This window comes from Hyla sarda, chromosome 12 (assembly GCF_029499605.1).
Source record: "Hyla sarda isolate aHylSar1 chromosome 12, aHylSar1.hap1, whole genome shotgun sequence".
In the NCBI taxonomy this organism is placed as follows: Eukaryota; Metazoa; Chordata; class Amphibia; order Anura; family Hylidae; genus Hyla; species Hyla sarda.
The window spans coordinates 69363336-69378165 of NC_079200.1; the positions used below are offsets into that span (position 1 = coordinate 69363336).

Consider the following 14830-nt stretch of genomic DNA (forward strand, 5'->3'; position numbering starts at 1 on the left):
AAAATAAATCACCAACGCTCCGATTTTCTGTTTAGAGGGAGGAACAGCTCCGGGTACGGACATAATGAGAAAAGACAGGAAACTTTCTCACCCTAGTCTGTGTCCCCTGGCAGCTGGCAGAGAGGAGAAGCTAGTGAAAAAAAAGGCCAGCCAATAGTCAGAGAGGGGCGTGCCTGAGGCAGAGGCACTAAAGGATTGGCCTCTCACAGTGAAATTCGCGCCCACGGTGCTGATTGGAGGACCCTTAGCGCCTCCAGGGAGCTCCGACGGCCCTGTGGGCGGAACTAATGGAGGACGGGGAAGAAGCTGTCATGGCGCCCGCTCCTAGTCCCGAGCACATATGTCAGCCGCATATGCGCTCGGGGGGGAAGAGAGCGAGCGGCAAACACGCCGGCAGAAGCTGCTGGAGAAAGTGAAAGTAAGCCGGCACTCCGTGCGCCCGGCCAGAGAAAGCGCCGCAGCTGTCAGCCGCATATAAGGCGCTGCGACTCATAGCCGCATAGTAAAAAAAACACACACACACAGTGCAATCACTCATGCCCCCTAAAGATGCCACTGCTCGCCCCAGAAAGAATAAAGCCTCAGTACAGCCACCCCCATAAACCTAAAAGAAAAAAAGAAAAAAGGTGGACCAAAAAAGAGGGTCTCCAGAGGTTGCAAGTCCGCACCTAAGGAGAAAGGAATGTACTCACCTCAGTCAGAAGAACTTACCTAATGGAGTCTTCTGTGAAGTCTTCAGTCAGCTTTTTGTCACCTGCATCACGCCTGGCTGCTATGCGCGAGCGAGGCGAGCAGAGAAATAGGGGGACCAGGACCCATGAGGTACCAACCCAGGCGCTGACCTTTGGCGAGGGGGGGTGAACAGCGCATATACGCAATGTCTGTGCCCCCTTACTTGCAATGGGGAAATAGGGAACCGGAGTCCCTGAGTCCCCACCTGAAAACATGAAAGAAAAAGGGAATAAAAAACAAACACGTCCCTATACTAGGAAAAACAATAAAAATAGAAGAACTGGTCTGGAGAATTCCAGACCATGTCCACCTCCTTCAGACACTAAGCTTAAACTGATTAGCTCAGGGCCTGGAGGCGGGTATATCCTGCTGGGAGGAGCAGACCTTTTTTTTATTACCATAGTGTCACACCTCCTAGAGACAGCAGCATACACACACGGTCTGTGTCCCCCCAATGGAGCTGATAGAGACACATTTTTTTTTTTTTATCAACTGGTGCCAGAAAGTTAAACAGATCTGTATTTACTTCTATTATAAAATCTTAATCCTTCCAGTACTTATCAGCTGCTGTATACTCCACATGAAGTTACTTTCTTTTTGAATTTCCTTTCTGTCTGACCACAGTGCTCTCTGCTGACACCTCTGTCCATTTAAGGAACTGTCCCCATTGCAAACCTATCCTGCTCTGGACAGTTCTTAAAATGGACAGAGGTGTCAGCAGAGAGCACTGTGGTCAGACAGAAAGGAAATTCAAAAAGAAAAGAACTTCCTGTGGAGTATACAGCAGCTGATAAGTACTGGAAGGATTAAGATTCTTAAGTAGAAGAAATTTACAAATCTGTTTAACTTTCTGGCACCAGTTGATTAAAAAAAAATGTTTTCCAGAGGAGTACCCCTTTAAGTGTTACTATTATTTTAATTAACTTTTGACATGTCACACATACATATCAAAAGATAATATTAATCAGAGCCTTAGTGCAGACACACCTTTAATCGTTAACCCCTTTCCACAAATGGACGTCCACTGTGGGCTCCCGAGGTATGAAGCGTGCTCAGCAGGTGAGCATGCATCATACCCGGTGGGTCCCGGTTGCTATCAGCAACCGGGACCCACAGCTAATGGTGGACATTGCCAATCGAGCTGATGTTCGGATCAAAGTTGATCGCAGCGTCTAAAAGTGATTAATTCCCTTGCCGGTTAGCTCAGTGGTCTTATCAGGACTGCTGCAGCAAAACCGTGGCATCCCGAACAGCTGAGAGGACAAGGTTTCTTACCTTCTTCCTTGCCGTCTGATCATCACTCTATTGCTCCATGCCTGAGATCAAGGCAGGAGCAGTGGAGCGACGATAACACTCATCAATGCTATGCTATGGCATAGCATTGATCAGTGTCTGCAATCAAGGTATTGCATGTTATAGTCCCCTATGGGGGCTATAACACTGCAAAAAACAAACAAAAAAAAAAAAAAGTGTAAAAAAAAAAGGTAATAAATGTGATTTAACCGCTTCCCTAATAAAAGTTTGAATCACCCCCGTTTTCCCATTTAAAAAATATGTAAAAAATAAACAAACAGATGAAGTATTGTTGCGTGCATATTAGGGATCGACCGATTATCGGTATGGCCGATATTATCGGCCAATAATCACGATTTTGGGCATTATCGGTATCAGCAATTACCTTGCCGATAAGCCGATAATGCCCCGCCCCCACCACACCGTGACCGCCACCCCCCGACCTGCCGCACCCCCGACCCACCGCACCGCCTCGCACCCCCCACCGTGATGCTGGGAGGTATACCGGTATAGATTTTTGCCCATACTGCTATACCGGTCGGGCCCCTCCCCCACCCTCCCAGTCAATAAAAAAATTAAACTTACCCGTAATGGGGGTGGTCCGGGCCATCCATCCTTCCTGTAGTGTCCGGGGGCGATCCGGGTGAAGGGTGAACCGGTCCGGGCTGTCCTTCTTCTCGGGTGGTCATCTTCTCCACTCCGGGCAGGCTCCGGCCTAGTACACTGCATAGACGCCGCTACGCCGTGACGTCAGGTGCGTCGCTGCGCACGGGCGTCACTGCGCAGCGGCGTCTATGCAGCGTACTAGGCCGGAGCCTGCCCGGAGTGGAGAAGATGACCGCCGGAGAAGAAGGACAGCCCGGACCGGTTCACTCTTCACCCGGAATGCCGCCGGACACTACAGGAAGGAAGGATGGATGGCCCGGACCACCCTGACAGGTAGGGGGAGAGAAGCGGGTGGCAGCTGCGGCCTATGGCCCCGCAAAAGCCACTGCAGATCATTGATTTAAAGCGCCCGCTTTAAATCAATGATCTGCAGCGGTGTCGCAGGGGGTTAAATAGCCGATAACTTCTACCGGAATATCTAACCTGCAACGATTATCGGTATCGTCCCTAAAAAAACGATATCGGTCGATCCCTAGTGCATATTATAAAAATATAATGTTAATTAAACTGCACGGTCAATGGCGCATACGTAAAAAACTTCAAAAGTCAGAAATTGCGTATTTTTGGTAATTTTTTTATACCCTAATAAAATTATAAAAAGCGATCCAAAAAAAAAAATGGTACCGATAAAAACTTCAGATCACGGCGCAAAAAATTTTTTGCCACACAAAATTATTTGTTGGTTTCACCGTAGATTTTGTGGTGAAATCATTAATGGTATTACAAAGTAAAATTGTTCAATCAAAGAACAAGCCCTCATATGGGTCTGTAGGTGGAAAATGGAAAGTGTTATGATTTCTAGAAGGTGAGGAGGAAAAAAACTAAAAGTGCAAAAATGAAAAAATGGCCACAGACAGAGTGAAGGGGTTAACCCCTTAAGGACCAGGCGTTTCTTGTACTTTCGTTTTTTCCTCCTTACCTTTAAAAAATCATAACTCTTTCAATTTTGCACCTAAAAATCTGTATTATGGCGTATTTTTGGCGCCACCAATTCTACTTTGTAATGACATCAGTCATTGTACCCAAAAATCTACAGCGAAACGGAAAAAAAAATCATTGTGCGACAAAATTGAAAAAAAAAAAATGCCATTTTGTAACTTTGGGGGGGGGGGGCTTCCGTTTCTACGTAGTACATTTTTCGTTAAAAATGACACCTTTTCTTTATTCTCTAGGTCCATACGGTTAAAATGATACCCTACTTGTATAGGTTTGATTTTGTATCACTACTGAAAAAAAATCATAAATACATGCAGGAAAATTTATACGTTTAAAATTGTCATTTTCTGAGCCCTATAACTCTTATTTTTCCATGTTCAGGGAGCTATGAGAGCTCATTTTTTGCGCCGTGATCTGAAGTTTTTGTCGGTACCATTTTTGCATTGATCGGACTTTTTGATCGCCTTTTATTAATCTTTTCAGGATATAGAAAGTGGCCAAAAATACGCTATTTTGGACTTGGAATTTTTTTGTGCGTACGCCATTGAATGTGTGGTTTAAAAAGTGGTATATTTTTATAATTCGGACATTTCCACACGCGGCGTTACCACGTATGTTTATTTTTATTTACACAGTTTTTTTTTATTCTTGGAAATGCCAGGTGATTCAAACTTTTATTAGGGGAAGGGATCATTGAAAGGCTTAATGATTTTTTTTACACTTTTCTTATGCCATATTATAGCCCCCAGGGGGGCTATAGCATTGCATGTACTGATCTTTACCACTGATTGATGCATCTCCATAGGAATGCATCAATCAGTGTTTTCGGCGATTGAATGCTCAAGCCTGGATCTCAGGCTTGAAGCATTCATTCAGTGATCGGACTGCAGGAAGGAAGGTAAGAGACCTTCCTCCTGAAGAACAGCTGTTCGGGATGCCGCTGTATATATATATATTTTTATATATATATTTTATACCGCGGCGATCCCGAACAGCTCCCTGAGCTAACCGGCACATTTTACTTTCACTTTTAGCCGCGAGGTTCAGCTTTGAGCGCGGCTAAAGGGTTAATAGCGCGCGGCACCGCGATCAGTGCCGCGCGCTATTAGCGGCGGGTCCCGGCTTCACTATGACGCTGGGCCCGCCGTGATATGATGTGGGGTTACCGTGTAACCCCGCGTTATATCACGGGAGCGGGACTAGGGGCGTAAGTTTACTCCCTTGGTCCTTAACAGGTTAAGTTATAGCCGTCAGCATGCTTCAGGAGATGGGCTCAATAGACTATAATGGAACCTGTCTGCTGTAATAAATTGGACTGCACGCCGAGTCTGAGGGTGAAGCGTGCTACAATGCACTTCACTCTGTTATAACTTACAATCAGAGAGGATCTTCATACTAAGACCCCACCCATCATAACTTTTAATATGTCAGTGCGACATATCAAGTTACCGTAAATCACAGTGATGCTTTAATTTCCCTGTTGTGCCACAACAGGTGAAAGGAAGCATTACACGGTGTCCAATCATATCAATGGATTGTCTTGTAATGCAGGACAGGGCAATAAAATTTTATTTGATCAACCAAATCTAAAAACATAATTGGATTCAAGCACCTGAGGCTACAAAGGGATATAAAAACTCTTTTAGACTAATCACAGGTACATTTTAAAGAAAAGCATCTATTTTACCTTAACTTTGGCGGTCAACATTTCCATAGCTTCCTTCTCTCTTCTTAAGTCATTCATCTTCTTTTCTTTCTCTTGTAAGAGTTTCAGTTTCTCCTCTGCCACCAGACTGTGGTCTTCTACGATAGCTTTCTTTTCTATCTCCAGTTTCTCCTGCTGCTCCTGCCAGTAGTCTTCCTTATCCTCTACTTCATCTTCTCCCTCACAAGAGTCTCCATCTTCATCATCTTCTCCCGCCCCATCTACGCCCGTTCTTCTTTTCCCCCTCCTACGTCTTTTACCCACAACCCTCTTCTCCAGTTGCGCCTTCAGCCTTGCAATTTCTTCTTGGAACTCCCTTAGTAACGCATCCTTGGGGTCTTCATTTACTCTAGGTTTGTTCTTGATGTTTTTGGCACGGTTGGAGTAACGGAGGGTGGTCAGGGTCTCCTCAACGTTATAAGAGGCAGGGCCAATATTGGCCACCATGACTGTTTTTGCATTGCCACCCAAAGAGTCTTGTAACAATCTAGTGAGTTTTGAATCCCTGTAAGGTATGTGGGTGCTCCTGCCATCTACGAGAGCCGATATCACATTTCCTAATGCAGAGAGGGACAGATTGATCTTTGTCGCCTCTTTTAGCCTCTCCCCTTGAGCTCCAGTCTTTGTTTGCCGCTCGCTTCCAGCCAAGTCTACTAGATTTAACTTGCCCACGCGGATGTGGTTTTCACCATCCAAGCCAAGCTCACTACACTCGATAGTGATCATGAAGATAGCGTGCGAGCGTGAGCTGTGCTCATTCATATTGGTTGCTCCAACAGAGCGGTTTTGGTTCCCAACATTCATTACGTGTTCAATCTCTTTCACACTCTTGGTGACAAAAGACGACAGGTCCTTGACATACACGCCAGTGTCAGGTCTTTCTTTTAGCTCCAGGCGCTTTGCCTGGTCTTTAGACAGAAGGTCTCGTATTTCCTCTTGATAGATTTCCAGATACGATGCTCTCACTAGGTACTGCTGGTTCTGGGACCTTGAAATGTGTGTGAAGATATGTTCAAATGAGTTAGGTATGACCCCCCTCTTCTCCGGGTCATTCCTTATCCCTTCCATTGTATACGTTTTCCCGGTGCCCGTTTGGCCATATGCAAAAATTGTTCCATTGAAGCCGAGCAAGACGGAATCCACCAGAGGCCTGAACGTCTCATCGTAAAGCTCCACCTGCTTGGAGTTACAGTCGTAGACTGCATCAAAGGTGAACGTTTTCGGCATCTCACTGGAGGCTCCTTTCTGAATCCTTACTGACACCTGGCCAAGCTTTACATCCACAGCTACCACTTTATCAAAGCCAGCAGATGTCTCCTTGCTGTTCATTGGCCGACATCGCACCACAACTCGCACAGTCTCAGAGCTCTTCAACTTAGACATTTTGTATGGATTTGTGGGGGGCACTTATCAAGTCTTCCAATCACCACCCTAAAGAGAGAAAGAGAATAAATATATAATGTGTGGGTTAAAATGTTAGTTTAACTTAAAATCAACCTACATGTAGACAGATTTCTTGTGTATTCTGGCATGTAATGTAATACATAGTGGCTCTGCAGAACATCTGTCATCTCTGTGGAGAACGCCCGCCCTGGAGTCTGCACAAGGTCAGTGGGCCATCAAATTGGGTCACATTAAAAGGAAGAGACATGCTATCTGCTCTCACTATGCTTAAAGCCTATCAAATGCAGCTACATACAGGTGTATTATACTTAAAGGACCAGTACCTAAAAATCAGCAGCTTATAATTGTGCAGCTCTGGAGAATTATACAAGATATAACTCAGGATCAGTACAGGATCAGTAATGTAATGTACACAGTGACCCCACCAGCAGAATAGCGAGTACAGCTCTGGAGTAGAATACAGGATATAACTCAGAATCAGTACAGGATAAGTAATGTAATGTATGTGCAAAGTGACCTCACCAGCAGAATAGCGAGTGCAGCTTTAAGTTTAATAAAGGATATGTTATGTTTGTACGCAGACATTGCTTATTAATAGATAGGCATTTTGGGGGAGATTTATCAAAACCTGTCCAAAGGAAAATTGGTTAGTTGCCCATAGCAACCAGATTGCTTCTTTCATTTTTAACAAGGCCAATGAAAAATGAAAGAAGCAATCTTTGGACAGGTTTTGATAACTCTCCCCCTTTGTCGCTGGCAGCTAACATGACAAGAACCTCTGCCCCCACTCTCTCTCTCCACCTTTTCTCTATCACTTCTATTATTTCCCAGGTGCTAATGAGCCGATGTCATACGCCTCCCCCCAGGTCTTGCATATTGCAGAATAATGGCGCTGACACTGTTATGATCAGAGCAGCAGATGACTAAAGCATTGATCAATAAGCATTCTGCATTATTGTGATAGGTTCTTTCTTAGGTTACAAGAGGTCTCGCCACTCAGCCTTACAGCAGTCATCAGGCAGGACGTACTGTACCTTTAAGCTGCTGCTTGTAGTAAGTTCCTTTTGGGAGCTCAGAATACAAAGCTCTACAGTGTGTGTGTGATGTGCTCAGCAGCAGCCGGACACGAGATCTGCGCCCATGATGAGGGAGCAAAGATGCCTAGTGATGGGACGGTGACTGCATCACTAGAATCCTCATCTGCTCATCACAGGACCACTTCCCTTTCAGGGCTCTTAAAGAGCTGGTAGTGCAAAACACATATGATCGCTCCTCATTTGGTTAATGTCTTCCCTCAGCATCTTTATAATATAATGACATTCCCTTTTGGCTATTTCTACTTATTTTTTAAGTGCAGTGCAACTTGTTTTTTAGGATTTGTTAAGGAAAAACTATCTGTCCAACACACTGTAATAGCCAAAACTGCCAGTAATTAACAGATGTGGACAAAACATGCAAAAGTCTAGGCTAATTGTACAGAAGATCTGTGGTTCTGCAGCAGCTGACAGGTGTATTGGTTGTGCACTGAGGTGTAAATTATGAGCATGTGAAACAGCAGGGGTGTGAGTTATGATCATGTATAGCAGCATAGGGTGAGCACTATGAGGTTCTGTAGAAGCAGGGGTGTGCATTATGAGGTTCTGCAGCAGCAGTCATGTGCAATATGAGGTTCTGTAGCAGCAGTCATGTGCAATATGAGGTTCTACCACAGCTGGGGAGCATTATGAGGTCCTGCAGCAAATGAAGCGTTCATTTTAATGTCTTTCATGGCCTTGGGCACAGTACTCAGAAACAAATTAATGGTTAAAAGGGTTATCCACCATAAGGGGATTTTAGTACGTACCTGGCAGACAGTAATGGACATGCTTAGGAAGGATCTGCGCTTGTCTTGGGGCTAAATGGCTAAGTTGTGATATTACCATAACACTGTGGCTAGCTTTTTGTGAACTGGTATTTCCCGTTTTAGTTTTCTTCTTTTGTCTACAAATCCCATAATTCCATGTTCCTCCCTCCCACACATCAGCCACCACACCCATTGACACATAAATGAGCTGCATCCATTCAAAAGACCTGTGGTTTTCAATCAGGGTGCCTACAGCTGTTGCATTAGTTGCAGATCGATCCCTCCCCCCATTGAAGCAGACAAGCTCCCTGTCATCAGCTGACTAGTGAGTCAGGTCTCGACCGCATTGCAACTTGGGAAAAATCTTAGAAAACACTAATTTTGTATGCTGGTAAAAAATAAATATAATAAATAATAAAATATAAAAAAAAAAATATTTGTGTGAAAATCAGAATTGTAAGAAAACTGTCACACACAGGTACAGACACTATATTATGAACTACACTAACTTTACAGCCCCTGTAGCATAGTCAAAAAAATGAGATTTTTGTTTACTTACCGTAAAATCTCTTTCTCGGAGGATCCATTGGGGGACACAGACCGTGGGTGTATGCTGATGTCTCTAGGAGGTGTGACACTATGGTAAGAAAAAAAGTTGGCTCCTCCCAGCAGGATATACCCCCCTTCAGGCTCTGAGCTAATCAGTTTAAGTTCCAGAGCAATAGGAGGAGACCAACAGGTCAAAGAAAAACCCCAAACTGTCCGAGAAACAGAAGAAAAAAACATAACTGAACACGCCCTCGGACAGAGAACCAAAGGAAAATCCCAAAATGGGCGGGAGCTGTGTCCCCCAATGGATCCTTCGAGAAAGAGATTTTATGGTAAGTAAACAAAAATGTCCTTTTCTCTATCGGCTCCATTGGGGGACACAGACCGTGGGACGTACCAAAGCTGTCCCTTGGGTGGGCAGATAAGCAGTCAGGCAGACGGCCGATCCACTGCCGCCTGCAACACTTTACGACCCAGACTAGCATCAGCCGATGCGAAAGTAAAAACTCTGTAAAACCTCGAGAAAGTGTGCAAAGACGACTAGGTAGCCGCCTTGCAAATCTGTGAGGCCGAGGCTCTATTCTGGAGAGCCCAAGATGCCCCAGCAGAATGGGTAGAATGAGCCACAACCCTGAAAGGAGGAATCTTCCCCTTACAGCGACAGGCTTCCGAAATGGCGAACCGAATCCACCGAGAAATGGTGGCCTTGGAAGCAGGTTGTCCCTTGCGACGACCTTCCGTGAGGACGAAAAAGGAATCACACTGACGAAACGAAGAACTGATGGAGAGATAAAACCGAACAGCCCGAACTACATCCAGCTTGTGTAGTAAGCGCTCCTTAGGATGAGAAGGAGCAGGACAAAATGACGGGAGGACAATGTCCTCATTGAGATGAAAGGCCAAGACCACCTTAGGCAAAAAGGAAGGATCTGGCCGGAAAACAACCTTGCCCTGGTGGATCACCAGAAACGGAGAACGTCCGGAAAGAGCTGCCAATTTAGACACCCTTCGGATGGAGGCGATAGCAACAAGAAACGCCACTTTCCAAGAAAGGAGGCGGAGAGACACCTCTCTAAGGGGCTCAAAGGGTGCACCCTGGAGAGCACTCAGAACCAAATTCAAGTCCCAAGGAGGAGATGGTGACCGATGAGGAACAGCGTGCGCCACTCCTTGAAAGAAGGTCCGGACATGAGAATTAGAAGCCTGGGGCCGCTGGAAAAGAACAGCAAGGGCCGAAACCTGACCTTTAAGTGAACTAAGAGACAACCCCAGTTCCAACCCCGACTGTAAAAAGGAGAGAAGACGGGGAACTGAGAAGGTTACAGGGGAGAAGTCCTGAGCTTCACACCAACAAAAATAAGACCGCAAAATACGGTGGTAAATTCTTGCGGAGGAGGGCTTACGAGCCTTGAGCATGGTGTGAATGACTTGGGAAGAGAACCCACGGGCCCTCAAAACCGCGGTCTCAACCGCCAAGCCGTCAAATGCAGCGACTGTAAATTGGGATGGCAAAGAGGACCCTGAGAGAGCAGGTCCGGACGGAGCGGAAGGCACAGTGGAGCGTCGTCCAGGAGCCTGACTACGTCGGCGTACCACGACCTTCAGTGCCAATCTGGAGCTACCTGAATGGCGGGGAAGTCCTCTGCCTTGAGCTTCCTTAGCACCCTGGGAAGGAGCGGAAGAGGAGGGAACAGATATGGTAGGACAAACCCTGCCCAAGGAATCACTAGGGCGTCCACAGCCAGAGCCTGAGGGTCCCGGAACTTGGACACAAAAGTAAGGATCTTCCGATTGTGCCGGGACGCGAAGAGGTCCACGCCCGGAATGCCCCAGAGGTCGCAGAGCTGCGCAAAGACCTCTGGATGTAGAGACCACTCGCCAGGGTCGGGTGAGGACCGACTGAGGAAGTCCGCTTCCCAGTTGAGAACTCCCGGAATGTGAATCGCCGAAATGGACGGAACCTTGCTCTCCGCCCAGGCGAGAATCTTGGTCACCTCGGCCATGGCTGCCGAGCTGCAAGTGCAGCCCTGTCGATTTATGTACACCACGGCCGTGGCGTTGTCCAACTGAACGCGGACAGGACGGGACTGAAGACGGGACTCCCAATGAAGAAGACAAAGAAGAATCGCCCGTAACTCCAATATTTTTATCGGAAGAAGGGTCTCCTGGGGAGGCCAGAGTCCCTGAACCGTCCAATCCCTGAACACACCGCCCCAGCCCGACAGGTTGGCGTCCGTTGTAACAACCTGCAAGTGAAGGGGAAGAAACGACCGCCCTTGGAGAAAAAGGGGGGAGCGGAGCCACCAGAGCAGAGACTGACGGACCCTGCGAGGGAGAACAATCTGACGATCGAGGGACAGAGGAGACCTGTTCCATCGAGAGAGAATCGCCAGTTGAAGGGGGCGGTAATGAAACTGGGCAAAGGGTAAGGCCTCCATAGTTGCCACCATCCGACCAAGGACTTCCATACAAGTGCGGATGGGGACTGAGACCTGGGTCCGAAGGGAGCGGACCCCCGACCGAAGCGCCAGACGATTGTCCGGCGGGAGACAAATTTGGGCAGAGGCCGTGTCGAATTGAAGTCCCAGGAAGGTTATAGACTGAATAGGACGGAGGACTGACTTGTCCCGGTTGACCATCCACCCGAAGCAATCCAGAGTGTGGAGAGTGACATCCCGATCCTCCAGAGTCTGGGCTCTGGTTGGAGCCTTGATGAGAAGGTCATCCAGATAGGGTGTAACCGAGATTCCCCTCGACCGTAACAGGCCCATCACTGGCGCAAGGATCTTTGTAAAGACCCAAGGAGCCGTGGCTAGACCAAAGGGGAGGGCTATGAATTGAAAGTGCCCCTCCGGAACCGCAAAGCGGAGGTACCGATGATGGCCTGGAAATATTGGCACATGGAGGTAGGCATCCTTGATGTCCACCGATTAAGGGAACTCCCCTTGTTCCAGGGATGCCACCACCGAACGGAGAGATTCCATTCGGAAGTGGCGGATAAGAAGGTGACGGTTTAGATGCTTGAGGTCTAAGATTGGTCGCACAAAACCGTCCTTCTTGGGGACCACAAAAAGATTTTAATAGAAACCCTGAAACCGTTCCCCTGGAGGAACGGGAACGATAACCCCCTGGAGAAGCAGAGACCGGAGAGCCGCTCGAAATTGCTTCGCCAGGAGGAGGAGACCGGGGGGGGCCCGGGATCGAAAAAAGCGATCCCTCAGAAGGGAGGCGAATTCAATACGTTAACCGTTGGACACCACGTCCCTGACCCAAGAGTCCTGAATGTGTGAGGTCCAGATGTCTCGAAAAAGCAAGAGACGACCTCCCACCCGAGAAGAAACCGCGGGTGAGGGCCTCACTTCATGCAGAAGTGGGTTTGCGATTGCCTGATTTGGGCGCAAAACGGCCGGACCGATTGGAGTCTGACTTCCAAGACAGGCGTGCCCGGAACCAGGGAGCCCTCTTGTCCCGCGAGGGCGCCTGCCCGGACCCTTTGCTGGAGCCAGAGGTCCGAAAGGAAAAGGACTTCCTTTGGGAAGTAGGGCGTGCCTTATTTTGAGGTAACAAGGAACTCTTACCTCCCGTTGCCTCAGAGATAATCTCATCAAGGCGTTTGCCAAAAAGACGGCCACCCATAAAGGGAAGCTCAGTGAGAGATCTTTTGGAAGCGGCATCCGCATTCCAAGCTTTAAGCCACATAGAGCGGCAGAGAGCCGCTAGGTGACCCACAGCAAAGGCAGAACAACGGCTGACTGCATGGAAGCTGCGCACAGGAAGTCCCCAGCTTTAGAGCATTTGAGAGCCAGAGCAGATAGATCCTCTGGGGGGGATCCCGCTAAGATATCCTGATGGAGCTTTTGGCACCACTCCGACAGAACCTTGGACACCCATGTCGAGGCGAAGATGGGAAGAAGAGAAGAGCCAGCTGCTTCAGAGGCAAACTTCGCTAAGGATTCTAACTTCTTGTTCGTGGGATCCTTGAAGGCAGCGGCATCTGCCAGAGACAGTGTAGTCGCCTTAGAGATCCGGGAGATTGGTGGATCCACTGAGGGAGGGGAAACCACCTTAGTGACAAAGTCCTTGTCAAATGGATAACGTTCTTGAATTGTCCCGGGAATTTCCCGGTAATCTTGTCTGGATGTTTCCATGCAGATTCCAGAATGTCATCAAAGTCAGCGTGAGAGCTGAAACTTTGAGTTGCTGGCTTAGCACGATGAAAGGATACTCCTGGATTGACATCCGAAGATCCTGGGTCCTCTAAGTGAAATGTGTCTCTTATGGCTGTTACCAATGAGTTCACCGTTGCAATTGAGTCCGAGCGGTCCTCTGAGTCAGATCCCGGCTCGGAAGCCTCGTCCACCAGTTCACCAGGAGAATGTGAATGAGTAGAGGCAGTCCTGGAGGGGTGCGATCCTGACCGGGTACGCGGCTCTGGCGTAGCAGAGCGGCGACTCCGAGAACGTCCTCTGGAGGAGCGACGTTTGTGCCCAGATGACAGGGGGAGGGCGGGACCCACGAGGGGAACGCTCACGTCTATCTGAAGACTCAATGGAAGAGTCAGACGAGGCACCCCTAGTACGCTTGTGAGAGTGTAAAGTATGTGGAGATGAGGAGCGGGCCCTCTCAGAGGCCCTGAGCAGGGAAGACCCCTTCAAGGCGGACACCACTTCCCGGGAGGCCTCAGCCACCGAACGGGAGACTTGGGTCAAGTCAGCTATATATTGGGTCAGGGAAGAAACCCAGGCTGGCGGAGCGGCTGAACCCACCGGAACCGAAAGGGCATCAGGGGGTACCAGGGGGAGCAGTGGAGCAGGCAGGGCAAGTGGGCTCGGTAGAGCCAGGCATTTTTGTACTACAGTGCTTACAGACAAAATAAGTCACTGAGGTTCCAGGTTTCTGTTTAGGGGGGGGGGGGGGGGGCTCTGGGTACGGACATCATGAGAAAAAAGGACAGGAACTTTCTCACCCTAGTCTGTGTCCCCTGGCAGCTGCAGTGAGGAGAATGGCTCCGTGCAGCTAGTGTGAGAAAACAGGTCAGCCAATAGCAGTGGGGGGCGTGCCTGAAGCAGAAGCACTAACTAATTGGCCTACTTCTGACAAAAAATCACGGCCACGGCGCTGATTGGAGGCTATTTGGCGCCTCAGAAGAGCTCCGACAGCCCTGTGAGCGGAGCTAAGGGAGGCCGAGAAGAAACAGTAATGGCGCCCGCTCCTTGTCCCGAGCGCACCCGACAGCCGCATATGCGCTCGGGAGAACAGAGCAGGCGGCCGATACAGTCTCTGTCGGCGAAAGCGAAAGTGAGCCGGCGCTGAGAGCGCCCGGCCCGAGGCAGCGCCGCGGCTGTCAGCCGCATATAAGACGCTGGCGGAGAAAACGAAAGTAAGCCGGCACGGAGAGCGCCCGGCCCGTACCAGCGCCGCGGCTGTCAGCCGCATATAAGGCGCTGCAGTTTAAACACCGTGCCACACACACACCCAGTGAAAAACATATGCCCAAAGGACCACAATAAAAGCCCATCCCCAGTAAGCCAGCCTCATAACCTTAAAAGGTGGGCCAAAACAGGGGGTCTCCAGAAGTTGCAAGTCCACACCTGAGGAGAAAAGGGGGAAAGTACTTACCTCAGTCAGAAGAACTTACCAAATTAAGTCTTCAGTGAAGTCTTCAGTCAGCTTAGTTGCCTGCATCACGCCTGGCTGCTGTG

The 14830-nt window shown here is 48.4% G+C and overlaps 1 protein-coding gene across 2 annotated transcripts in view; it reads right to left on the bottom strand.

Moving 5' to 3' along the window:
* The window catches only part of KIF3B (kinesin family member 3B), a 41978-nt gene that overhangs the window by 17510 nt on the left and 9638 nt on the right, over window positions 1-14830 (bottom strand). For both annotated transcript variants that reach the window (XM_056548278.1, XM_056548279.1), the window contains exon 2: window positions 5315-6763. In XM_056548278.1, the coding sequence (XP_056404253.1) occupies window positions 5315-6715 (1401 nt within the window). In that variant the 5' untranslated portion in view covers window positions 6716-6763. The remainder of the gene's footprint in view (window positions 1-5314; window positions 6764-14830) is intronic.